The sequence below is a fragment of the Arachis hypogaea genome, chromosome 20 (assembly GCF_003086295.3).
Source record: "Arachis hypogaea cultivar Tifrunner chromosome 20, arahy.Tifrunner.gnm2.J5K5, whole genome shotgun sequence".
Classification (NCBI taxonomy): domain Eukaryota; kingdom Viridiplantae; phylum Streptophyta; class Magnoliopsida; order Fabales; family Fabaceae; genus Arachis; species Arachis hypogaea.
In genome coordinates this window covers 107,432,651-107,459,128 of record NC_092055.1, presented here as the reverse complement: position 1 = coordinate 107,459,128, position 26,478 = coordinate 107,432,651, and the positions used below count along the sequence as shown (strand labels likewise).

Below are 26,478 nucleotides of genomic sequence, written 5' to 3'. Positions count from 1 at the left end.
TCAAAGTTTAATTTGTTTGTCACTTAAATTAAACTAATGAAAATTAAGAGTATTTAAACCTCGGGTCATCTCTCAAAAGAATTGCAGGAAAATGTGCATATTATTAGTTATGAGAATTTTTGTGGTTTTTAATATGATGAATAAGAAATGTAAATTGTAAGAAAGTAAAGCTAACAACTAAGATAATATAAATGCTAAAAGACACCCATGGCAAGGATTAAGAGTCAATGTTTCCTATCCTAGATCATTGACCACAACATGGTAATTACAAAGGGTTAATTCCACTTAGTTATCCTCTAACATCGGGGGGTAAAGTCAAGTGGACATAATTGATCTTAAAAACAACTAACAACCCTAAATTACCAATCATACTGGATATCAATGACGTCAAGGCACCTAAGTCCTTAATCTCAAGGCAAGAGTGCTAAAATCTACTCTAAAACTAAGCCAAGTATTTTATCAAATACTTGGAAGGCATAAAAAAAGTATAATAAATTGTAATAATAATAAAATCTAAAGCTACCAAATGCAAGATAACAATAGTAACAACTCAATTGAACACCAATTAACATGAAAATATCAAACTGCGTTAAATAAAAATCAAAATCAACAAGGGTTTATAAACATAAAAGTGACCAAAATGAGAAATTGACAAAAAGAACTAAGAAAATTAAAACACTAAAACAAGGAAAAGTAAAGGAAACTAAATCAAAATAAGTATTTAAACCTAAATCTAAGATGAAATTAAGCACAAAATCCTAAATTCTAAAGAGAAAAGAGAGCTTCTCTCTCTAGAAATTTAACCTAAAGCATGGCTAAAACTATATTATGACTACTTGGTTCATTCTCCCTTCAATTCCTGGTTCAATAGCATCTAAAATGGGTTGGATTGGGTCCAAAATGCTCTAGAAATCACTGGTCACGTGTTGCCTTAAGTGAGTCACGTTTTTTGTGTTCCGCGTACGCAAAACTTTGGCTGCGTACGCGGACGTCTTAACACACGTCTACCATAGAAAATTGTATATCATTTTGAAGCCTTAGATGTTAGCTTTCTAATGCTACTGAAACCTCCTTATTCGAAGCTCTGTAGTTCAAGTTATGATCACTTTAGTACGAAGAGGTCAGGATTGACAACTCTACAAATCCTTTACTTCTTCATGATTTCTCTACTTTTGCATACTTTTCCTTCATCATTCCAAGCCATCCTTGCCTTAAATCTCTTAAACAAACACTACGAAAAAAAAGCGTTTTTTTCGACACCAAAAATCAACGGCTATTTCTGCCGTCGATAATTTTCGACGACTTGCTATCGATATTAATAAAAAAAAAATTAAAAATAAAATATTAAAATCGATAGCCACGTCATTAATATTTTTATAAAGCATTACTTTTTTTTCTTATTATAGTCACATTATGGACGCACTCGAGGTCGAAAATACTTTTAATTTAAAATCGATACATATGGTGTCTATTTTTTTATTTAAAATATTGACAAAATTGTCGTCGATAAATTTAAACAATTTATATCGTTTTTCTAAAATGGAATAAACGATATAGATTTAATGTATAAAATAGACGCGACAAATATGCGGTCGATTTTTATAACTACAAACACATATACCCGCTTCTCCCTCCGACGTCCAAAGTGTAGAAACGTAATTCTCCCAAATTCCCTCGTTCAAACCCAAATTCACACCATTCTTCGCTGCTGTCGTTGCTGCGTCACGGTTGCGCCGCCATCGCTCCTCCTGCTCACGCCGCCGTCGCGCTTTGTTGCTGCCGTGCCGCTGTCGCTCATCACATTCGCGCCACCGGCGCTCCTTCTCTCTGTTGTCGCCGTCGCTCCTCCTTCTCCGCTCTCTCTTACACGTCTTCTCTCTCTCAACCGAGCTCACAAAAATTAGGTATCTTTTTCAGTTATTGTTATTGAACTTCCAAATTCCATTGTCTTATTTCTATTCCAAATTCTCCAAAATTTGTAATTATTTGTTCTTCTAAACATTTGGCATATATTTCTGCATTTATTTTCCTATTACTATGCTTTTTTCAGATTAAATATTCTCCAGCTTGATGCTTATTTGGACTGCTGTCTAATGCTTGCAGGTGATTAACTTAAGAGGAGCTGAACAGATGTAAGCTACTATTCGAACTTTGAACTCTATATTGAAGTGTTGCTGATCTTGGTGGTGTTCATGCTATTTGATGGTTTTTTAGTTTCATTTAAGCCAAATCTTTTAATTAGAGTTCTATTCATGCTTGCTGGAGTGATGTTCTCCTTCAACCTGTGCCAAATCTAGCTTTGTAGAAATGCATTTTAAAAAAGCAGCTTTCATGTTATTGTTGGTTGTTTGTAACATTTAGCATTGGATAGATAAGATTATGGATTAAAAATGTTTTGTTTGTTGAGTTTAGGAATTTCAGCACATTGACTTGAATAATGTTAAAAATGCCAGATTAGTGATAGGAAAATCTAAAATGACATTAGTATTTTCTTATCTTCTGGTTTCTCCTTATAAAGTGACATCCAAAAAAGACAAAAAAAAAAAAAACCTGAAAAATACACATGGAGCCTTATATTATATACTAGTAGTAGCATGTTACAGGAGTTGGACTTGAAAACAAGTTCATTGGTTGACAGGTTTTATATTCTCTTAGAGTCAACTTTAAATTGAGGCTAAAAGATTTAAATATGATAATGTTGGTGTGTATGTTAAAAAATGTGTCTAATTGTGTGAAACACAATATATAGAATCAGAGCTTCTTATTGGAGGCAAAATCAGTTTTCTGTTGGGGATAAAAAATTTGTTTTTCGCTTTAGCATTTCGCTCCCAATGAAATGACATTCAGTGGTGTGATGATGATATTGAGGAGAGTTACAAGGAGCCTCCACCGTATAAGTACCCTGAGTGTGATTGCGGAGCTGGTGTCTGTAGAAAGGTCGAGGATCCGGATGTCCATAAGTACTATTTTGCTTGCCCTGTTCCACGGGTATGAATGAATAATTCAATATATATTGGAATTGTCAAATTGTATATTTGTCATATTCAACACGTTTAGCTTTGCAATATTGAATATTGCTATTGAGGATTATGTATGTCAATAAATCTTGGGAGGGGATGGTTGGTAGATAGATGTATAACTTTCTTAATCTTGTAAAAAAATGGATGGAAATTTATCCTTTTTTTTTACTCATGGTACCATTAGTCTGTACAGTAATGCGATATAAAGTTATAAACTATTAGTACAAGTAACTATGCAAGACAAATACAAATACAAAAAGAAGTACCTATTTAACTTATTTTTTTGTGTATGTGTATTTTAATATGTATAATATTTTCATTGTAGCAGCAATTAATATATATCATTATATTCATTCGGCCCAGAAAGGTGCATGGCATGATTGACTAATTAAGACTACTAGCTCGTGTTTTGTATGTTTGTTAATGTCATATGTCTGATTTCTAGAGTAGTTTATGTGTTCTGTCTTTGATCCTTCTTAGTTATTGCATTAATTGGACACCAAACAGTGTTATTTGATCTATCTTTGAGTGAAAAAGAAAAGGAAAAAATTGGAAAGGGACTTTTTTTAACTATAGTCTTTTTCTACTATCTTTTCTAACTCCCTTGGTAAACAAATTAATATACATAATAATATACATAAGATGATGATGAGCGTCACAAATATACCTCAATCCTATATGTGAAGGGACGGAGATGAATTTGGTGCATAATATTTTCTAAATTAATATTTTTCTTTGCTTCGTGTGTGTGTCTCTGTTTTCTATGTATTTTAGATGCCTACAGTCACAAACTCACAATAAATTAAGATGCCTAGAGTCACAAACTCACAATGCTAATAAACAAAAGATTACATGTAAAAGTGTCATAAGAATTAAGATACTGAAATACAAAGAAAAATATTAACAAACAACTATTCATGATTTTGAAGGTGATCAAACTTACAGTGAGAAGCCAGGACATGATTTTGCTTTGAATGCAACCTATGATGATGTGAATGCTTCAAGCTATGATGCTCTAGTCATTCCTAGAGGTCGTGCACCTGAGTATTTGGCACAATGAATCTGTCATTGCATTAGTGAAGCATTTTATGGAAAGCAAGAAGCTAGTTGCATCCATCTGCCATGGCCAACAGATTTTAGCTGCTGCAGATGTGCTCAAGGTACTCTTAGATCATGTTTGATATATTTCACATACATTTGTTCCTCAACGAGCACTGAAGTTGAGCTGTGTAGGCGAAACGTGTGCAGTGTCTACATTGATTTTATTCTTAAATTAGCATGATGTAAATTGTTCACATTAATTTGTTAACGCTTTAAACACAATTAAATTTGGAAAGATATATTTTTTGCAACTTGTGTGAGTAGGTCTTTGTGTGTACTTAATGGCATGTATATTGATTTTTAGCAATTCACAAATGGCACAGCTTGGTTGCACTTCATTTATGTGTGCTTTTCTCCTTTTTGTAAAAGTCACAACTATGGTTCGCTTTAGTGGATGAGCTACTTCTGAATTTGTTCTCATTGGAGCGAGGACTGGATACACTGATCAACCAGTCACTAATGTACCATAAAGAAATTAGAGTTAAATAGTAAATACACTATCACAAGTATTGGTAGAGTTTAAGACTCCCAGAAAAATTATTCAAGGTTTAACCTTCTATTTTTTTTATTTATTTAGTATAAATTTTACTTTTATATTTAAAAATTTATTTGTCTTGTTATCTAATATTCTATATAAATTTTATTTTTATATTTAAAAGTTTATTTGTATTAATTGTTTACTATTTTTCAAATAAAAAAATAATAAAAAAATATGGCTATTGAAATCGATAACCGTGTCGCTTTTTAAATATAAAATAAACAAAGGATTTGCTGGTATCTAAATAATTAAATCGACGGCAATTGTGTCGATTTTATTGGATCAAATATCGACACAAATGGCGTCGATTTTAAATAATAATATCGACGGCGATGTTGTCGATTTTAGTAAGAAGACAAAATTTCCAAACTCATATTTTAGACGAAAATGCTATCGATTTTATTAAATTATTATCGATGGCTATGCGAGCCGTTGATTTTATTAGAATTTTAAAAAATCGATAAGCTTAATAGCGACCATCTCCACCGTCCGTTTTGCCATCGATTTTTAGCAATTTTAAGCATAAAAAGTATGATTTCTATCACTAAGCATAAGTAGGAGGAATTTACAAAATTATATTATTTCAATGAATAAAATATAAGAAAAGTTAAAAAATTCACTCAATTAAGACAAATAAATACTATAAAATGTAGATTTATCAAAAATAAAATAAATTGATTTCTCTTACACAGTCTGCACCATTTTTAAAGCAGATACTACCTTAATTTTACTGGTTATGACTGAAATATTGAAACAGCGCAAAATTTTCTACCTTAATTTTACTGGGAGCAGGTGTGAAATTAAGGTAGTATATTTGTGTGTGCAATTTTTGCTATCTTTGGCTGCAAATTGAGAGTATAAAAATTATATTAGTGACTTTGCAGCCACTAAATTCAAATCAGTGTTATTCCTCAGTTTTCCTAACAGAGCCAATGAAATTGGACTGACTGCAAAATTATGGTATATACAAAATCATACATGTTATTTTAACTAAAATTAAAAATAATAAATTTTTTATTTAAATAAAAGAAGTCCACAAAAAAGTGACCAAGATACCAATTTCATAGATAAGAAAGCACGACCTACAATTATTGCTATTGATGGCTAGCTACTTTACATATATATTTGATTCGAGGACAATGAAACTAGCTAGGGATACTAATGGTAATACGACAATAAATTTTTGGAGAGTTTGGACCATTATATATTGACTACTTGAACTAGCTAGTATATATTTTTAGGCCGTATGTTAAAATTCTTAGTAATAAAGATTTTTGAATTTTTATTTAATAATATTTAAAAAATATTAAAACTTGAATATTTTGTATATAAAATAATAAAAGCTTTTAATTAATAATTTCAACATCCGTTCTTCAAGCACACACTATAACTAAATATTATATTGACACACATCATTTAATTAAATTTTTTCTTTCTTATGGTATCTTTTAATTTAGTAGTTCAAAAACTAGTTTGCAACGAATTTAAATTCATCGGTAAATTATTGTATACACAATATAAAATTTAAATATTTACACTTATTTAAATGAAGAAATGAGTTAATCCCTCAACTTTAACTATTCAATTATTAATTAATATAGCCATAACCTATTCGCTTATAGGAAACGGATAATGTGGGTATTTGTCCACACTTCAAAATCCAAACCAGAGTACGTAGTGCTTCGAAAATCCTACGTCATCACATGACATCAGCTTCACGTTTGATGTTGACACGTGACATACATGGGGAACCTTCAGTGCAACCCTCACGAAGGTGTTTGGAAGGGTCATCTCATCCCAATCAAAGCATGATAATTGAATAATTAAAAAACTAAAAAATATAATATTTTATTCAAATAATATATATATGTATGGCAGCACGCTTAACCGGCAAAAAGGGGCCAAATATTCTCTTTCAATTTGCAGAATCTTGTACCTTGACTTGTCATATACCTGCGTTTACTTGAAATGGAGGACTACTATTTTGGAAACCCTAATTATTCTAACCCTAATTGCGCTCATTCTTTCGTGACTATGGCTACTCCCACCTCAGATTTCATGTTATCTGATTATCTATTGCTTGATGATGATGTTATTATGATTGATAATCATCATCAACATCAAGATCAAGAGTCTTGGTCACAGAGTACTGAATCATCTTCGTTGGCAGCAGCATCAAGCAATGTCAATCACGAATTTGGTGGTGCAACAACCTCCAGCCACAATAACAACATGCAAGTGATGCTTAAATAATCTTTCTCTACATACACATGATTCTATTTTTTTGTTCCTTAAACAATAAATTAAAATAGGTATACTGTACCATGCGTATATATTATTAGTTGGTACTACTATGTAGATATTATTATATGTTATTTTATGTATATATATGCTACATGTATAATAATCTTTGATCGGCTATTATTAAATTAAATTATTGATAGTGAGTAGCTTTTGGATTTTGTTGACAGAAAATGCAAAAATAATGTGAGTAAGCGAAACAAGCAGGTAGAAGCGAGGCAAAGGGTGGTGTTCAGAACTAGATCGGAGCTAGAGGTCATGGATGATGGATTTAAATGGAGGAAGTATGGAAAGAAGTCAGTAAAGAACAGTCCCAATCCTAGGTAATAACTAATTAAAACTAACAAAAATATTGGAATAAATATAGTTATTAACTTGAAAAATTACGTTTCTGCCTTAGCTTTATCTTAGCTAAGATCAAAAAAAGTTATTGATGCATGACTTTACAAGCATGTAAATTAAGCAGACTAATTAATGCGTGCAAGATTGCTTGCTTGTTGCTAGCTAGCAATTTGCTCATATGGTGGGTCTTAATGATTAAGGTTTTCTGTGGCGGCTGATATATAAAAATATATATAAAACACTAATAATTAATAAGAGAGGGAGATAGGGACTTCTAAAGCTATATATGTGATTATTGTAGTGCTAAGGGACCATGGAGTTTAGATGTATCCATTTTTGGCTGCTTGATTATATATGATTAAATGGCATGGGCTGTATGCGAAGTTCTTCAGAGCAATTCTTTGACTGGTTACTACCGCCGGTAAATCATCAGCGCTTTTAATTTTATCAACTTGGCCTTTTCGTATACCTATAGCTAAGGAAGAAACAAAAATGGTGCCTATGCAGCTATGTTGAGTAGTATATTATACATGTATTTGTGTATAAATATATGTATTTAGTGGTTAGTTTTATATATTAAAATTAATTATTAAAATTAATTATATATATATATATATTATTTAATTTATTTTTAATATATATTTTATGTTCTAACATATATTTTATATTAATAATTAATTTGTGTGATTGATTTTAATATATAACTAATACGGTAGTTATTATATGTTCATATTAAGAGATGTGTACATGTTTTGAGTTTGAAGCGTATGTTGTGAAAAATATACATCCGAACTCATAGAAGGTGCATGTAAATTTTACTCATTCAAGATTAGGGGTGGAATTAAGCTGGATTATTCATAGGGAGATGCTTGAACTCGATTTAGGTTTAGTTTAATTCGATCGGCTTATTTTGTTAGCAGCAATGCTATGTATGTGATTAATAAATTATTATGTTGGATCAGAATTTAGTCAATAATAATTTGTACTTAAATTTGTAGATATTTATACACAAAAAATATATAATTTATATTTATTAAAATTTATATATATAAATTAATATAATTTATATTCATATTTTTTAAAAATTTATGAATCAATAAAATTTATTTATTGAATGATGACTAAAATTATTAAAAATTATTGGCTTTTGGAGTTTTTATTTTGTTAAACATGTTAGGCTTAGACATTTTGTAAAGTCTATTAATTAAAAAAATTAAATCATAGACTCATCAAAATACTATTTTTATAAATTAAATTATTATTAGTTTAGAAATTCAACTACTCATTTAAAATTACATCCAAAATAAAGCCAAATTATAATTGCTTATTTACAATAAACCCAAATTAAAAACAAAAAACAAATGAGCAGTCAAGACTAAAATTAAGATCGTAGCTTCTTTTTTTGTTGTTGAAAAAAAAATTGTTTATAGACTATAGTGTAATTATAGTTACGGTTATGATATTTTACTAATAATTGATATATAAATAAATTATTATTTATAAATTATAAATTATAAATTTTAAAATATATATAATGTCAATTTAAATTTTTTTATTATTTAGAGTTATAATCTATAAAACAGGCTTTTAAATAAGTCTGTAGGTTTATTGTCGAACTTTTATATAGATTAAGTTCGAGTTTAAAAATTAGCCTATAAAAAATAAAGGCTTAGACTTATTGAGTCATATATTCAATATAGGAGACAAATTTGTCTAGATCAAAATTCAACTTGACCCGACTCATCATTTTCAACCGTTGATTAATTGCTCGTCCAAAGTTGAGTTAACAAAAAAAAATGTTTGGCTTGTATGAACTCCTACTGTGTGGGTAAGTACATAGTAGTATCTTAAAGTTTAGTTATGAGTCAACAAAAAAATGTTTGCAGGAACTATTACAAGTGCTCGAGTGTAGGATGCGGTGTGAAGAAAAGAGTGGAAAGGGATGCAGAAGACAGGAGCTATGTGTTAACAAGTTATGACGGTGTTCACAATCACCAAAGCCCTTCTTCTAACTCCTACTACACTACTTCTCCATTCTCCATCTTCCATTCTAATGATATTAATTGGTCCCTCCATGCTCCTGCTGTAAACTCATCATCCTCTAATTCCTAGACACTACTACTTTCATGTCAATTACCGCTACAAACAAATATGTTTCTATGTATGTAGATTATTTGTTTATCTAGAGAAGGCTGAGAATTGAATTATTGAAGGTTTTGCAGTAGTTAGTTATTTTTAGTTTAATTAATTACCTTCATCCAATTCTCTAATTAATTATAATTATTAACATTATAAGTTATATATAACTCTATGTATACTCAAGAAGGTATTGAAGGATAAATACTTCTACATCTAAGGAAGTGCGCTAACTCACTGTTGGAGTCAACGCGTGGCTATTTGTCGTCTCTGTTCATTCCAGATAGTGGCACAAAACTGTTTAGTGAGACCCACCATCAATTGTCCAATTTAAAGCTTAAGCAACTACAGAATGAAATGTTGGAGAACTTTATATATATATATATATATTTTTTTTTTTTATCAAATTTCTTGTTCTTTTCGGTGGACCAGGTTATTAATTTTTAGAGAAAATAAGAAATAAATTTTAACTTCTATTTTGAAGTTAAATAATTTTTTTATTAAATTTAATTACAAATAAGTATTTGATATTTGTAAACCACGGAAAACACGAGTTTTTTTAATACTTAACTCAAATTATCGCTTATAAAGACCTATATGCATGGTTGTCAAAACTGAATCGATGATCAAATCGACCAAGCTATTGAGTTACTAGTTTATTAATTTAACCGATAAATCATTGGTTGAATCGATAAAATCGGTTCTATATAAATAAAAAATATAAAATAATTTAAAATCTAAAATTAAATTTAAAATACATATCTCCACTAATATTTTAAAAACAATCAAGTTGCAACAAATTATAATCAATAAATTATAATCCGATTATTATTAAATAAGTATATAAAGTTTCAGTATTTTTTATAATAAAAAATTTTTAATTTTATTTTTATATTAAAGTAACTATTTTTTTAATAACTAACTAATTAATTTATATTTATTATATTCTTATATACTATATGTATTTATTGAAAATAATATTAATAAATATTATATAATCATAAATAATTAATTATATTATAATTAATAAAAATATTTGATATTTTTTATTTATATATGTTTAATAACATTTATATTAATAATTACGAATAATAAAAAATATAATTAATTTAAATATAAGTATAAAATTAAAAAAATATCTAAAAAATTATTATATATTTTTACTATATATTTAATAATTAGTATATATAATAAAAAAATATAGCTTAATGGCAAGGGAAATATACGATAACAAGGAGGACCCAAATTTAAATCACATTTCTATCAATTTTGGAATTTTTTTTAAATGGTTCGGTTGAATCAATTTTTTACTAATTTTCACTGATTTTAACTGATTTTCACCCGCTTTAATTTGACTAGTTCTTATCAATATTTATCCTTAAATGGCCCTAGGACTAAATCGAATCAGTTAGAGATCTAGTTTACCAATTTTTTTATAGAACCGGCTAATTCAATCTATTTTTTATAACTATGCCTATATATTTTCATCTACAAAAATCAAAGACTTGTATTTTAATTTAATAAAAAAATATATTTATTTTCATGATAAAAGATTAGAAATTTTTTTGTAATTTTTATCACCCAATATTATAAACTGTTGTCTCTTATTTACTTCCTGTGAATTGTGTTAGAAGATGAATATGTGGATTTGGAAGGGTCATAAATTTTCAAAACAGTGTTGTTAAAGAATAAATTTAATTTATTATTTTTAACTATTACTTAGTTAATAATATTTAAAAGTGTTTGTTAAAAATATAAAATTAGGTTCTTGGACTAAAGGTGTTAAACTACTAGCTCAAAATGTCGACCAATATAAATTAAAATTATTAGTTCACTCGTCCACTTAAGTAAATATCAATATTTGAATTTCGTTTTGTGCATGCAACAACCCATTAACTAATGACAGACCCTTAAATAAAGTTCAGATCTACAATAAATTAATCAATGGACTACTAGATTAAAAGATAACGTAGGCAACAAAAAATTATTAGTCCTCAAACTTTTCTCATGTCAAAATATCTCAGCCTATTATCCCATTTAACCCAGTTTTAAAAATAAACAAATTTAGGTCGTTGATGATAACGCTACTAGAAAAATCACTTTAACAACCACTTATTTTGTTTTTAGCGATAATAAAATTAGCCGCTAATACATTTATCGGTAATTAGACATTAGATGCTTATGTTTTGTCACTAAAAGGTTTTAATGGCAATTATACAATTGCCGGTAAAGACCTTTTTAATGGCCACTAAAAGTTATAATTTTTTGTGGTCATTTTCTCGATAATTTATATGGCCACTAAAAATAATTATAAGATTATAATGTTATTCACTTTTAGTTTTCATTGTTATTGCCACTAAAACCTTAAATCATTTTTTAATGTTACAAAAAAATGCTGAATACCGTCGGATTTACCGATGGAAAAATGAAAATAATCTTCCGGTAATAAGATTACCATTGGATTAAATCCGATGGTATGAATCTTGCCAATACTTATTTACCGTAGGATTTTGCTGTCCACTAGTAACTTGTGGCGACAGAATTTGATTTTTAAGCTACGAATATCTAATGCCAGTTAACGGCGGATTTTTTCGACGGTAACTTTGGCTCTAAACTATTTTGTTCCTGCATTTTTACAGTCGAATTTTTTTCTTGGTAAATTTGACAGTAAGTTCAATTTCTTGTTTTTTTTTGTTAAATTTTTTTTACGCAATTAGTGGTTCAATTTTAAATTTTTTATACAAATTTATTTTTGCACAATTAGTAGTCAAATTCTAAATAATAGAAATCAAACATGTTAAATTAAATATCAAGTATACAAATGAAATGAAAAGACAAATAATAGGGGACATAATACAATCAAATAGTCTAAAACAAAATCCTAATTACTAAAGATCTTAATAGTCGTCATCGTCATCCCGCGGTCTTGCTAAGGCAGCAGCCTAGATGGGGATGTCTGTGCCCCTTCTAGCAGCGCCGTCACTACCACTGGCCGCATCTGATCTTGGTACACCGCCATCTGTCACTCCGTCTGTTGAAGCTGCTTCAGCTCCAGCCTCCACTCCAGCCTGAGGTCATATGTGTCTGTTATACATGAGAAGATCGCTTGGTACCTCTTCTCAGACTCCTGCAGCTGCTGAGCCTGTTAGTGAAGGCTCCGGGTGACGAGCAGCACCTGCTCTCTCAAATCGACGCCATCCTCCGTATTGACGGGCCGACTGGTGGCAGAAGTGGATGATTGTCTCAATGTGGATGTGCGGAGGTTGTTGACGAAGAATGATCCCAGGCCGTTGATGTGCGGAAAATTGCCGATTAAGAATTTATAATAAGAGCAGCGTTGCAAGTACAGTTCTTAACCGATGAAAATTCTGCTTATCAATTTAGAAGGGTTGTCACAAATTAAGAATAAAAATACTGAGAGTAGAATTCCCAGGTCGCCTCCCAACGAGTTGACAAAAAAATACTATTTTATTAGTCAGGAATTTGCTGAGAAATTTTAGAGTTGGAGAGCCGGAAATTAAAATAATGATTAATTAAAGCAATAAAAATTAACGAGAGAATTTAGAGAATTGAATTAAAAGCCTTGATCGAGAGAAGATTAATCGGAAGTTCTATCCTTGTTGGATTTTCTCAAGTACAATAATAAGAGGTTGTTGTTTTTACTTAGTTAACCCTTACTGAATAAAGGAAAGTCAAGTAATTGAGCTAACTCTTATTCACAAGTCCTAATCCTCTCCTATGGAAGGATTAGCGTTAGTGATTAGAGAATTGACCAACAATTTCCAATTAAAATCAACACTTGAGTAATCCAACTCAAGGGTCTCCTTTTAATCAACTCCCAAGTCAAGTTGGGAGTCTATTCCATTGGCATGAATACAACGTTCACAGGCATACAAAGGGAATAAAGAGAAGACATGATAAACTAAATAAAATAATAACTAAAAATTAATTAAAGGTAAAAATAGTTCTTTGCAATAATAAATCCCAAAAACCATAAACATGTCTGAACAGGGTTAATGAATGAAAAAGAGTAAGGGAATAAGGAAACAAACTAGAATAATGGAAACTTCAACGGAGGTAGTAACTCTTCTCAATATCCAAATCAAAAGCATAAACTCTAAAACTATGAATGTGAAGAAACCTGGAGGAAGAAGTAGTTTCTCTCTCAGATTCAATCTAAAACTAAAAACTATGCGAATGAGAATGTGTGTTGAGTCTTTGCTTGTCCCCTGGCTCTAGTCTGTATTTCTGGGCCGAAAATTGGGTCCAAACTCAACCCAAAATCGCCCCCAGTGTCTTCTGCATTTTCTGCATGTGGTGCACGTCACGCGTATGCGTCAGTCATGCGTACGCGTCGCTGGTCATCTTCGCGTGTCACGCGTACGCGTCAGGTACGCACACGCGTCGCAGTGAAAACTCCAATTCACGCACACGCGTGAGCCATGCGTGCGCGTCGCTTCTCACTGGTTTTCTCCTTTATTTCTTGTGTTCCTTCCATTTTTGCAAGCTTTCTCTCCATCCTCTAAGCCATTCCTGCCCTATATAGCCTGAAAATACTTAACACACAGATCACAGTATCGAATGGTATAAAGGGAAATTAAAATACACAATTTAGAGGCTTAGGAAGCAGGTTTTCAGCCATAGAACAAAATTGGGAGAGAATTGTAAACTCATGCAAATTGTATGAATAAGTGTGCAAATTCTTGATAAAAATCACTCGATTGAGCACAAGATTAACCATAAAATAGTGGTTTATCAGCCGTAGACGCGATTCTTGTATAGCTCAGATGCGGTCTCGTGCGAAACCATGTCAGGATCAACGACTGATGCAGCAAAGTTGTTGCCGTCGTCTCCAGTACGATGAGATTGCTGGGTTGTGACCTCTAATCTCTGCGTGTAGGACTCCTGTATAATATATTTATGATTAGGATTGCAGTAGTTAATTTAAAAATGGTATATCACATGATGTTTACTTACATAATGATTCGCAGCCTGTTGATCATCAAATCTCTCCTTGTTCTCCTTCAATGCGTGAGTATAATTAAAGGTCTCCGTCATCGTCGCATCACGATCTAACGACTTAGACTACACAATTTTAAACCACATGTTAAGTCAAGTAATAATGGCAATATATTAAGACTAAGCGAACTTAACAACAAAATAAAACAAGTTACTTACCAGTCTGGTCTTTGTCTTCATGAAAGTCGCTGACCCACCAATATATTTTGATGACCTAGCTGATGCCCTGTTAGCTCTATTCGTGAGACAGTGATGCTTGAATCCCTCATCAGTCTCCCAATGGACGTACAGTGCCTTCTTAATTTCTGGGTGGAGCCAAATGGTGAGGTGATCGCGGTGCTCATGTACGTCGTCCAACATCTGCTGAAGCCGCCTAGCCATCTGATGGTCGAAGATCTTCCTGATCATGAGATCGTGAGTCTTATCCATATAAATTTCTCCCGCAGAAAGAACATTTAGCATGAATAAATTGAAATTAAATACATAATTAAACAAAATAGAAGATATAAACTAACTAAGGTTTGAATATATTAAGTTTTTACCGTCCACTTCTGAAACCATCACTCTTTGATCTTAGCTGAGATCTTCTTGTAGCTCGGCCATGGGTGGTCGTACATTAGCTTAATGATATTAGTACACTCCTGTGTACATGCATTGTTATTTGGCGCAAACCTATCAATGAAAAAATTAAGATTATTAGTTTACTAAAAGTTATTTTAAGTAACCTATAAACTTTAATTATATTTAGATTTTTTAGAAAATTTGGCAGAGTTTTGACGTGGCGGAAATTGGCGAGTTAAGACTTGTTATAAATATGCGTTGCAAGTATAGTTATCAACCAACCAGAAATCCGCTTATCTATTTAAAAGGATGTCACAGAAATTAAAGTTAAAATACTGGGAGTATGAATCCCAGGTCGTCTCCCAACGAGTTGCAGGAAAGTGTGCTATTTTATTAATCAGATGGTTTTCAAAAAAGATTTGAGTTGAATGACAGGAAATTAAATTAGAGAATTAATGTAATTTAAATAAAAGACTTGACTGGGAGTAGATTAGTTGGAAGCCCTATTCTTGTTGCAGTACTTTTAAGATTAATTGATAATTGGGGGTTGTTCTGTTTAGTTATCCCTTACTAGGTAAGGAAAAGTTAAACAAGTTGGAATGCTGTTTCTATTCACAAGTACCAATCCGCTTACTTGGAAGGACTGGCGTTAGTGACTAGAGAGCAAACCAATAATAAACTCAATTACAATTTCTCCCTTGAGCACTCCAACTCAAGGGTTCCTTTCAATCAACTCCCCATCAAGTTAGGGAACTACTCGCTCATTGTGAATGTGGAATTCATAACATAGGAAAGGGAATTAAAGGAAGACATGATAAATAAAACTTCAAAGGAATTAATTAAAAATAAAAGTAACTCTTGTATTGATAAATTCTAAAATAATCCAATAGTAAAATTAAAATAAATTAAAGGACATGGAAGAGTAAAGCCAAGTAAAGAAAACGAACTAGAATGACGAAGTCTTGATGAGGTAACAACTCTTCTCAATATCCCAATGCAAAAAGCAATTAAAAGTCCTAAGAACTATGAATGTGTAGAGAGAGAAAAAAACCTAGAGAAGAGGAAAACTAGATCTGAAAAACTAAAACTATGTGGAATGAATGTTGTTTTTGGTCTCTGCATGTTCCCTGTCTCTAGTCTTCTTTTCTGGGCCGAAAACTGGGTCGAAACAGGGCCCAAAATCGCCCCCAGCGATTCTGCAGATTATGCAGATCGCGCACATCACGCGATCGCGTCATTCATGCGGACGCGTCATTCGGCGTTTTGCTTCTCCACGCGGACGCGTCGTCCACGCCTCCGCGTCACTTATGCTATTCCAATCCGCGCGGTCGCGTGAGCCATGATAGAAAAATGCGTAATCCCATATGGGCCTTTTCACAAACATATAGCATGCATGATAGTTAAGTTATTGAAAGCATGAATTTGAACATGCAAGCATCCCTTGAAAAAGTAATATATAATTGTCAAACAAATTTATAACAATCCACAAGCATATAATGAGAAATAATAACTCACATAAATTTATAACACCAAATAAAAAGGGAAAAGAAAGAAAAAGAAAATATGAATAATGAAGGCAAAACGAAAAGAAAAGAAGATAACATATAAAAATAAGAAGAAGAATAGAAAAGTAAGGAGGGAAGGAGAAAAAGAAAAACCTTGTTAATGGGGGTGAGAGAGAGAGAGAGTGTGTAAAAAGTGAGAAAGAAGGAAGAAGGGGGGAAGGGAAGAAAAAGAAATAAGGAGGGAAAAGAGAAAATAGGATATGGGGAGAAAAAGATTAGATAATTGGCAAAACAGGAAAACTGTGCGGCGCAAGCGACGCGGTCGCGTGAGGCAAGCGGTTGCGCGACTTGTGCTTAAACTGATTGACGCGGTTGCGTCGGTCACGCGGTCGCGTGACCCTTTTTAGGCTAATGGCGCGAGGGTAGCCTCGCACTCGCACAACTCTCTGTTCAAAATCATATTAGTGCCAACTTTTGGGTGACGCGATCGCGTGGGGCATGCGATCGCGTGAGTGGTCAATTGTTGCGAGGTGACGCGGTCGCGTCGGTCACGCGGCCGCGTGGAAAGGATTATGCGTTCAGCACCAATCCAGCACCACTCTAGCACAACTTTCTGTTGTGCACCTTTTTTACGTCGAAGTCCAGGTCACGCGGCCGCGTGGGAGGCCAGTATTCCCACTCGACGCGGACGCGTCAGCGACGCGGTCGTGTGGGACGATTTGTGCCACGGGCACACCTCCAGCCACGCTCCTGCATGACTCTCTGTTCGTTTATTATTTTCTCCCATCTCCTTGCGACGCGGACGCGTCAATGATGCGGTCGCGTCGCGTAACATTTTTTTTATAATTTAAAGGTATGTAAATGCAGATGCACGAAATGTACTAATAAAGAGAAGAGTAATTGAATAGGAAAATTAAAAATAAAGAAGAGAACGATCATACCATGGTGGGTTGTCTCCCACCTAGCACTTTGCTTTAACGTCCGTAAGTTGGACGCTCCACTAGCTCAATCTTCGGCTATGTGGGGATCTTCCAAGAGGAAGATCTCGAGCTCCTTGTTTTTCTTCAGCTGCTCGCCATGGTACAGCTTTAAACGATGTCTATTAACTTTGATAAGTTCAGAGCTTGAAGGATGGCTTAGGTGATAAACTCCGTACGGTTCAGCCTTCTCTACTCTGTATGGACCTTCCCATCTTGATCTCAACTTGCCTGGCATGAGCCTCAGTCGAGATTTGTAAAGGAGAACTAAATCCTCAGGTTGGAACTCTTTCCTCCTGATGTGCTGATCATGCACAGCCTTCATCTTCTCCTTGTTTAGTCTTGAGTTCTCATAAGCTTCCAGGCGAAGGCTTTCCAATTCTTGCAGTTGCAATCTCCTTTCAACTCCGGCTTCCTCAATTCCCATGTTGCACTCCTTTACTGCCCAGAAAGCTTTGTGTTCTACTTCAACAGGGAGATGACAAGCTTTTCCATAAACTAAGCGGAAAGGACTCATCCCAATGGGTGTTTTGTATGCGGTTCTGTACGCCCAAAGTGCATCTTGTAGCCTGGTGCTCCAGTCTCTTCTATGAGGTTTGACTATCTTCTGCAAGATACGCTTTATTTATCTGTTTAACACCTCGGTTTGCCCATTAGTCTGAGGGTGGTATGCTGTTGCAACCTTATGAATTATCCCATGCTTCTTCATTAATCCTGTTAGTCTCCTGTTACAAAAATGGGTGCCTTGATCGCTCACAATTGCTCGTGGTGATCCAAAGCGACAAATAATATGGTTTCTCACAAAGGAAACAACAGTGTTAGCATCATCAGTGCGGGTAAAAATTGCTTCCACCCATTTGGAAACGTAATCTACAGCTAACAATATATAAAAATAACCATTAGAATTTGGAATTGGACCTATGAAGTCAATGCCCCAAACATCAAAAATTTCACAGAAAAGCATAATTTGTTGAGGCATCTCATCCCTCCTGGATATATTACCAAATTTCTGGCATGGGAAACAAGATCTACAAAATTCAGCAGCGTCTCTAAAAAGAGTAGGCCACCAGAATCCACAGTCTAAGATTTTTCTAACAGTTCTTTGAGGGCCAAAATGTCCTCCACTCTCAGATGAGTGACAGGCCTCTAAGATGGACTGGAATTCTGATTGAGGCACACACCATCTAATTACCTAGTCAGCGCCACATCTCCATAAATATGGGTCATCCCATATATAAAATTTAGACTCGCTTTTCAGCTTGTCTCTTTGATGCTTAGAAAAGTTTGGAGGAAAGGTGCGGCTAACTAGATAATTAGCTACAGGTGCATACCAAGGGACTATCTCAAATACTACTTGCAGGTTATGAAATGGGAAATTATCAGCTATAGGAGTGGAGTCATCTGTAATATGTTCAAGGCGACTCAAGTGGTCTGCCACTAAATTCTGGTTACCACTCCTGTCCTTAATTTCCAAATCAAATTCTTGTAATAGCAGTATCCAACGTATAAGCCTTGGTTTGGACTCCTTTTTAGCTAATAAATACTTTAGAGCTGCGTGGTCTGAATACACTACTACTTTAGTACCAAGTAAATAGGCTCGGAATTTATCCAAAGCAAAAACAATAGCAAGAAGCTCTTTCTCAGTAGTAGTGTAACTGGACTGAGCGGCATCTAAAGTTTTAGACGCATAAGTAATAACAAAAGGATCCTTACCTTCACGCTGAGCCAGTGCTGCTCCTACGGCATGGTTGGAAGCATCACACATTATTTCAAATGGTTGGCTCCAGTCTGGTCCGCTCACAATTGGAGCTTGAGTCAGGGCAGTCTTCAGCTTATCAAATGCTTGTTTGCAATTTTCACTGAACTCGAACTCAATATCTTTCTACAGTAGTCTGGATAAGGGAAGTGCTACCTTACTGAAGTCCTTAATGAATCTCTTGTAAAAACTGATAAACCCCAATTGTAGGGTTCATCTTGTGCTTGATTTAGGGGATTTTATACCCTTTTACCCACATTTATCCATTGAAATAGCATGGTTTTATAACTTCTCCTTTAATTGTGCTTAAGAGTGAAAACATGCTTTTTAGGACTTAAAATAGCTAAATCTAATTCTCCTTGATTCCATTAGATGCCTTGATATGTTTGCTAAGTGATTTAGATTTAGGAGGCGAGGATTGGACCAAGGGAATGTAGGAAAAGCATGTAGAAATGGAGAACTCATGGAGAAATAAAGGAAACGCAAAAGTTGTCAACCCGACCTCTTCGCACTTAATCGGCCATAACTTGAGCTACAGAGATCCAAATGATGCGGTTCTAGTTGGGTTGGAAAGCTAACATCCGGGTCTTCGAAACGATATAAGATTTGCTATGGTTGAACCGCGCATGGTGACGCGTACGCGCATAGTACGCGCACGCGCCATTGCTGCCACCTGGTTCACTTAAAGCAAAACGTGGCCAACGAATTCTAAAGCCTTGTGGGCCCAATCCAACTCATTTCTGATGCTATTTAAGCCAAGGATTGAATGGGGAATAAAGATACTTTTCATACTTTAGAAGTTAGTTACCATTAGTCTAGTTTTAGCTTAGTTTAGTAGTGACAGTTAGTTTCTAGAGAGAGAAGCTCTCACTTCTCTCTAGAATTAGGATTAGGATTAGGTTTAGTTCTTAGATTTAAGTTTTAATCTTTGCTTTCTTCCACTTCTATCTCTCAATTCTTTGTTGCTACATTCAACCTTCTTCTATTCTTTTGTTGTAATTTCCTTTATGTTGTTCTTATATTTTGTTGTAGATCTAGTATTGTTCCTTCTACATTCTTCTAATTCAATAAGAGGTAATTCATAATAAATGTGTCTTGTTTACTTTTCTATTGTTGATCTCTTGTTTTTGTAGTTTTAGATTCCTTTAATTCTTGCATTTAATAATGTTTACTTCTATTGCACTTTATGTGTTTGTTGAAATGTCTCTTTTAGTTTTAGTGTAGATTTTGTTCCTCTTGACCTAGGTAGAGTAATTAGTGACACTTGAGTTATCTAATTCCTTTGTTGATTGATAATTGGAGAGATTGCTAATTGGTTTGGAGTGCACTAAAGCTAGTCTTTCCTTGGGAGTTGGCTAGACCTTGTGGCTCAAGTCAATTCATCCACTTGACTTTCCTTTATTTAGTAAGGGTTAACCAAGTGGTAGCAATGAACAATTCTCATCACAATTGAGAAGGATAACTAGGATAGGACTTCTAGTTCTCACACCCCCCAAGAGCCTTTTATAGTTGTTAGTTTACTTTTCTTACCATTTATAATTCTTGTCTAAAAATCCTAAAAACCCCAAATATAACTCACAACCGATAACTAGACACTTCATTACAATTCCTAGGGAGAACGACCCGAGGTCCAATACTTCGGTTTATAAATTTTAGGGGTTTGTACTAGTGACAAACAACTTTTTGTATGAAAGGATTAGTGCTTGGTTTAGAAACTATACTTTACAACGAGATTTTATTAGTGAATTTCTAAACCGTCAAAAATCCGTTCATCAAAATGGCGCCGTTGCCGGAGAATTGCAATGGTGTTATGTTATTGGTTATTGTATATATGTGAATAGTGTGAATATGTTTGCTTTTGTTAGCTCTTGCTAATTTTAGGATTTAATTTTCTTGCTTCTTATTTGATTTTGTTTTCATTTTCCTCTTGCTATCATGAATTCTCACTTTGGCTATGAGTGTAGTTACAATTATGTTGTAGGTGATGAGGACTATAATGAAGATGTGTATCAAGAATGGGATGACCAAAGGTGGGAGGAGCCATATGCATATGATCAATCTTCATGGCAACAACCTCCACCAATGCACTATGAAGAAGAGCCATTCTATGATGCATACCAATCCAATGGCTATGGTGACTCACCTTGTGATTTTCAAGAACCACCACCATATGCCTATGATCCATACCCTCAACATAACTCTCAACCATACTCACAAGCCCCTTCTTACCAACCACCTTCATATGACCCTAATCCATATCCATCCTACCAACAACCATATGAGCAATATGAACCACATATAGAGCCACCACCATTCCAACATCAATATTTTCAAGTGCCACCTCCTCCACATTATTATCAAGATGAACCACCTCCAATATATGAAAATTTTCAACCACAAGATGAATACTACTTTTCACCACAACCTTCCATGGAAGAATACTCATATCCATTGATCCAAAAGCCACATGATCCTAATCATATTATCCAAGAGGAACAAGAGTCGAGGGATCGTCTCAAGGAAGCATTGGATCAATTTCAAGCAACCATGGAATGTGTTGTGCAACAAGTGGAAAGAGTGGAAAACATAGAATCACCACAATTCTACCAAGAAGAACCACCTTCCTACTATGAACCCTCCCCCCAATTTGATGAACCCTTCCACCCACCCCAATCTCTAATGGATGAAACCCTTGGTGTTCTTGTTCAAGGGCAAGAAGAGATGAAAAGGGACGTGCAAAATTTCATGGCCGCCTTGGATGCGGTAACAAATTAATTAGCCTCCCAATGCTTGAACACTCAAGGAACTCCCATGGCTACATGTGGAGAATCGAATGAAGGACATAGCATGAAGGAGAGATCGGAAACTCCAGTGGGATATGACGAAAGTTGCTTTGTATTGGAACAATTGGAGGAAGCTTTAATTGTTGAAGACAAGGAAGAAGTGGTAGAAGACTTAGGAGATGCGGAGCCTCCATGGGAACAAAACCCCTCCAAGATGATTGAACTTGATGCTAGGGAGGAAAGTGCACACCTTCCAAGTCATATCCCATATGAAGACTTGTATGGGATAGAGAAAGAATTGAGTTCCCTTGGTGATGAAGATCAAGCATCAAGTCTTAGTGGTGAAGAATCCTTTAAGCATGAAGAACCTTCTCTGGTTGGATTTGAAAGCGTTGAGGAGGTAAATTTTTATCAATCTCCCTATTATGATTTGAGTAAAGGAAAAGGTTTAGATAAAATTGTTGAACAAAGGATTGAGATTAAGAGATCTTGTGAAGAGTTGGAAGTCCCTAGAAATAGAAGAACGAGGGTTGGTTATGCTTTGTCAAGATTTTTGGAAGCATCTTTGCCTAGGTTGTCATCTACTCCTTCACTTGAGTGGGTAAAATTCATTTCTATTAGTTTTATTGGCCCACTTGAGTATGGCTTGCTTGAAACGGATGGTCAACTTAGGATGCTTTGTGGGATGAAGCGTAAGCGAAAGATGTTTCGTGGTTGGCGTTGCAAATCAAGGCTCATTTTGGTTGATACTTCAAGAGTTGAATACAAAGGTGGGAATAGTGTTCAAATAGATGGGTCTAGGAGGATTGTTAGGCATTTCATAGAGAATTCATCTTGTTCACCACCCGGATGGATTAATAATAATGATCAACTTCAAGACGGGTGTGAAAATAAAGTGTGGGATCCCGGATTACAAGAAGAGGATCAACTTTGGGAGCCCCAAGCTTGTGAAGAACTCCATCAAGACTTGGCTCAATCCATGAAGAATCTTGGGGCACAATGGAGAACCAAGCATTGGTGGGAGTTCCAAGATGAATACAAGCACAAGCCACCTTGATGAGGAGCTCCCCATAAGTCCAACTTAAGGACAATAAACAAAAGTGCTAGGTGGGAGACAACCCACCATGGTAAAATCCTTTCATTTTCTCTTTTATATATATTGGTAGAATTAGTTTAATTTCATGTTTTGTTTAGTTAGTTGAGTATGTTTGGTAGTTTAAGTATGTTAAATAAGGTTTTATGGTGTTTTGGTAGCTGTTTGGAGGTTTGGAATGCTTGGATTGGTGCAAAAACATAGAAATTTTTTTTTTGAAAAACAGAGCACCATCCACGCGTACGCGTACATGGTGCGTACGCGCACTTCCAGCATTTTCGACCATCCACGCGCGCGCGCCATGCGTGCGTACGCGCGGATTGAGAAGTTCCAACCTCCATACATTTTCCAGAGAGTTGTGCCTGCGCCGCGCCAACGTTGTGCCTCTGGCACAAACCCCACTTGCGCACACGCGCACACGACGCGTACGCGCCACTATCAAAATAAGCCAACGACGCGCGCGCGCCATGTGTGCGTACGCGCGGATTTCTTTCTCCCATCCACTTTTCTTTTCTTCTCCTCTTTCCAATTCTTTCCTTCTCCTTTCTTCTTCCCTTCTCCTACCCCTCATCCAACACTTCCAAACACCATGGATAACCATTTATTTTAGTTAGTTAATTAGTTAGTTGGTTAGTTGATTAGCTAGTTTTAGTTTAGTTTTCATTTTATTTTCTCTCTTTTCATCATAAGTGTTGGAGTATTGACTTTGTTTACTATACATTGCTATATCCCTTATTGCCTAAATGCTATTTTAGCATGAATGTTTTTAGATAATCTTTGTTGGATTCTATGATTGAGGTTATATTTTGTTACTTGGTTTTGAGTTCTTCATGCTTACCTTTTGAAAAATACCAAGTGATGAGAATTGTCTTCGAGCTTATAACTCTTTTGAATTGCATGTTGTAGCTAGCCATCATGTGATTTGGATCCTTTTCCCTCGATTAGGCAATCTCTTGATGGATGATGTTGTGCATTTACCTTAATGCATTGTATTTCATGATTATACGCATCCATATATGTTTGGCTTAAATGCTTTCATGCTTCTCTAATGCTTGTCTTACCTTACAAGCTTACTTAAAGCATCTCAAGCACACTAGGATAAGTGACGTGCATGCTTCTTTTGTGACATAGCTCTTTATACTAATGTGTGTTCTAAACCGCGCAATTTAGAATTCACACACCTAATATTTCTTAATGTCACACTAATTCACTCACTCAATTCTAGTGATTTACCTCATTCCAACAATGTATGCTTCCTTGCTTTTATATCTTCTCATCTTATGGTGTTGTATTTTTGTTTTTCATGATAAATGAACCACAAGCAAACATGGAAGCAAGACTAAGAACACGCAGCAATCTGGAGATTCGCCGTACCCCCTTGCTCATCTTTGAGTGCACCGAGGACGGTGCAAACTTTTAAGTGTGGGGAGGTCGTCCGACCGGTCGGCGATTTTGGGTGACAAATTTCTAATCCCGACACTTTTGCATTTCATTTTAGGTTCTTAGGATTTTTACTTTCATTTTCTTATTTTTGCATATGTATACACAATAAGCTTAGTCAAAATAATGAAAATTTTCAAATAATGAAATTTTTCAAGATTTCTATCCATAGGGCATCTCAATTGATTTGAGTGAAAACTTTTCATAGAACTTGCTTGAATTATATATATTGTGGATCATGTTTTTGAGCTAAGAACACAAGCTTGTGAGATTTGAGCCTAATGGTGTGGTTACATCTTATAACCACTTATTTTCCTTCTTGTGTGCATTATTCTCTTTCTATGATTGTAATCTTTGATTTGTTTGATTCTTTATGTCCATTATTTTGTGTATTCATGCATTTATATGATTGAGGCCATCATTTCATTAGCTCACTTACCTAAATGGCCTTACCTTTTATCTTCCTTTGTTAGCCAAATTTGAGCCTACGCTTAACCCACTTATTCTTTATTTTAGCACATTACAAGCCTTAAAGCGAAAAATAATAATTGTCCCTTAATTTGGATCTTTGATTAGATTAGGCTAGTGTGTGTGAGTATCATTCAAGTGTGGGAACCTTGGGACATTGGGTGAATAAAAGGGTATTTTGTATTGTTATTGAAAATATTGGGAATTGGTTACATACTCATGTATTGATCAAATGTAAAACCTTATGCATTGATGCTCTTGTATATAGAAAGAAAAAAAATGAGAAAAACAAAAGAACAAAAGAAAAAGAAAAACAATATGGAAAAGAAAAGAAAAAAATAGAAAAAGAAAGAAAAGGAAAAAAAAAGAAGAAAAATAATAAAAAGGGGACAAAATGCCCCAAAGAGAAGCTCAATAAGATCAATGCATAAGTGTTGCGAAATGAAAAAGAAAATGCATGAGTATGTGAAAAAGTGAAGAATAGGTAGTTAGGTTAGAACTTAAGTATGTGAAAAAGTGAAGAATGGGTAGTTAGGTTAGAACTTAAGTATGTGAAAAAGTGAGTAGAATGGGTAGTTAGAGTAGAATTTAATTGTATAGGTTATTATATGGGTTAAGTGGAAAGTTTAAGCTTATCAAAGATTCAAATTCCAAGCTCACTTAACCAAATATGCATTCTACCTTGACCCTAACCCCATTACAACCTACGAAAAGACCTCATGATATATGTATGCATGCATGAAATATTTGTTGATTGTTAGAAGAAAAACAAATCTTATAAAGCATGATTAGGAGAGAATTGAGAGAATCAACCCTAAACACTTGAGTGAATAAAGTGCAAACACTACCGGTGAGGGTTTGATGCTCAATTACATGTTTTAACCTATGATCATAATTTTCAAGCAAGTTTGTAAAAATATTTAATAACTCAATTCAATTGTGGATTAGACTTGCTAGTCCTTAGCCCTTGTGCATATATGTTTCTTGGGAATTGATTTATTTTGACCAAGCACTTGCATTCATTTAGATAGTTGCATATAGGTAGATTGCATTTAGTTAGTTTCCATTGAATAAATGCTATACCCTTACTTCATTCTTAGTTTAAGCATGAGGACATGCTTGGTTTAAGTGTGGGGAGGTTGATAAACCCCATTTGTAGGGTTCATCTTGTGCTTGATTTAGGGAATTTTATACCCTTTTACCCACATTTATCCATTGAAATAGCATGGTTTTATAACTTCTCCTTTAATTGTGCTTAAGAGTGAAAACATGCTTTTTAGGACTTAAAATAGCTAAATCTAATTCTCCTTGATTCCATTAGATGCCTTGATATGTTTGCTAAGTGATTTAGATTTAGGAGGCGAGGATTGGACCAAGGGAATGTAGGAAAAGCATGTAGAAATGGAGAACTCATGGAGAAATAAAGGAAACGCAAAAG

At 34.2% G+C, this 26,478-nt stretch overlaps 1 protein-coding gene across 1 annotated transcript; it reads left to right on the top strand.

Moving 5' to 3' along the window:
- The first annotated feature begins 6,561 nt into the window (after positions 1-6,561).
- LOC112786108 (probable WRKY transcription factor 51) lies at positions 6,562-9,509 on the top strand. The gene is made up of 3 exons (XM_025829524.3): positions 6,562-6,893; positions 7,131-7,283; positions 9,189-9,509. Exons 1-3 carry the CDS (start codon positions 6,628-6,630, stop codon positions 9,412-9,414), a joined length of 645 nt encoding a protein of 214 aa, XP_025685309.2. The 5' UTR covers positions 6,562-6,627; the 3' UTR covers positions 9,415-9,509.
- Positions 9,510-26,478: the final 16,969 nt, after the last annotated feature.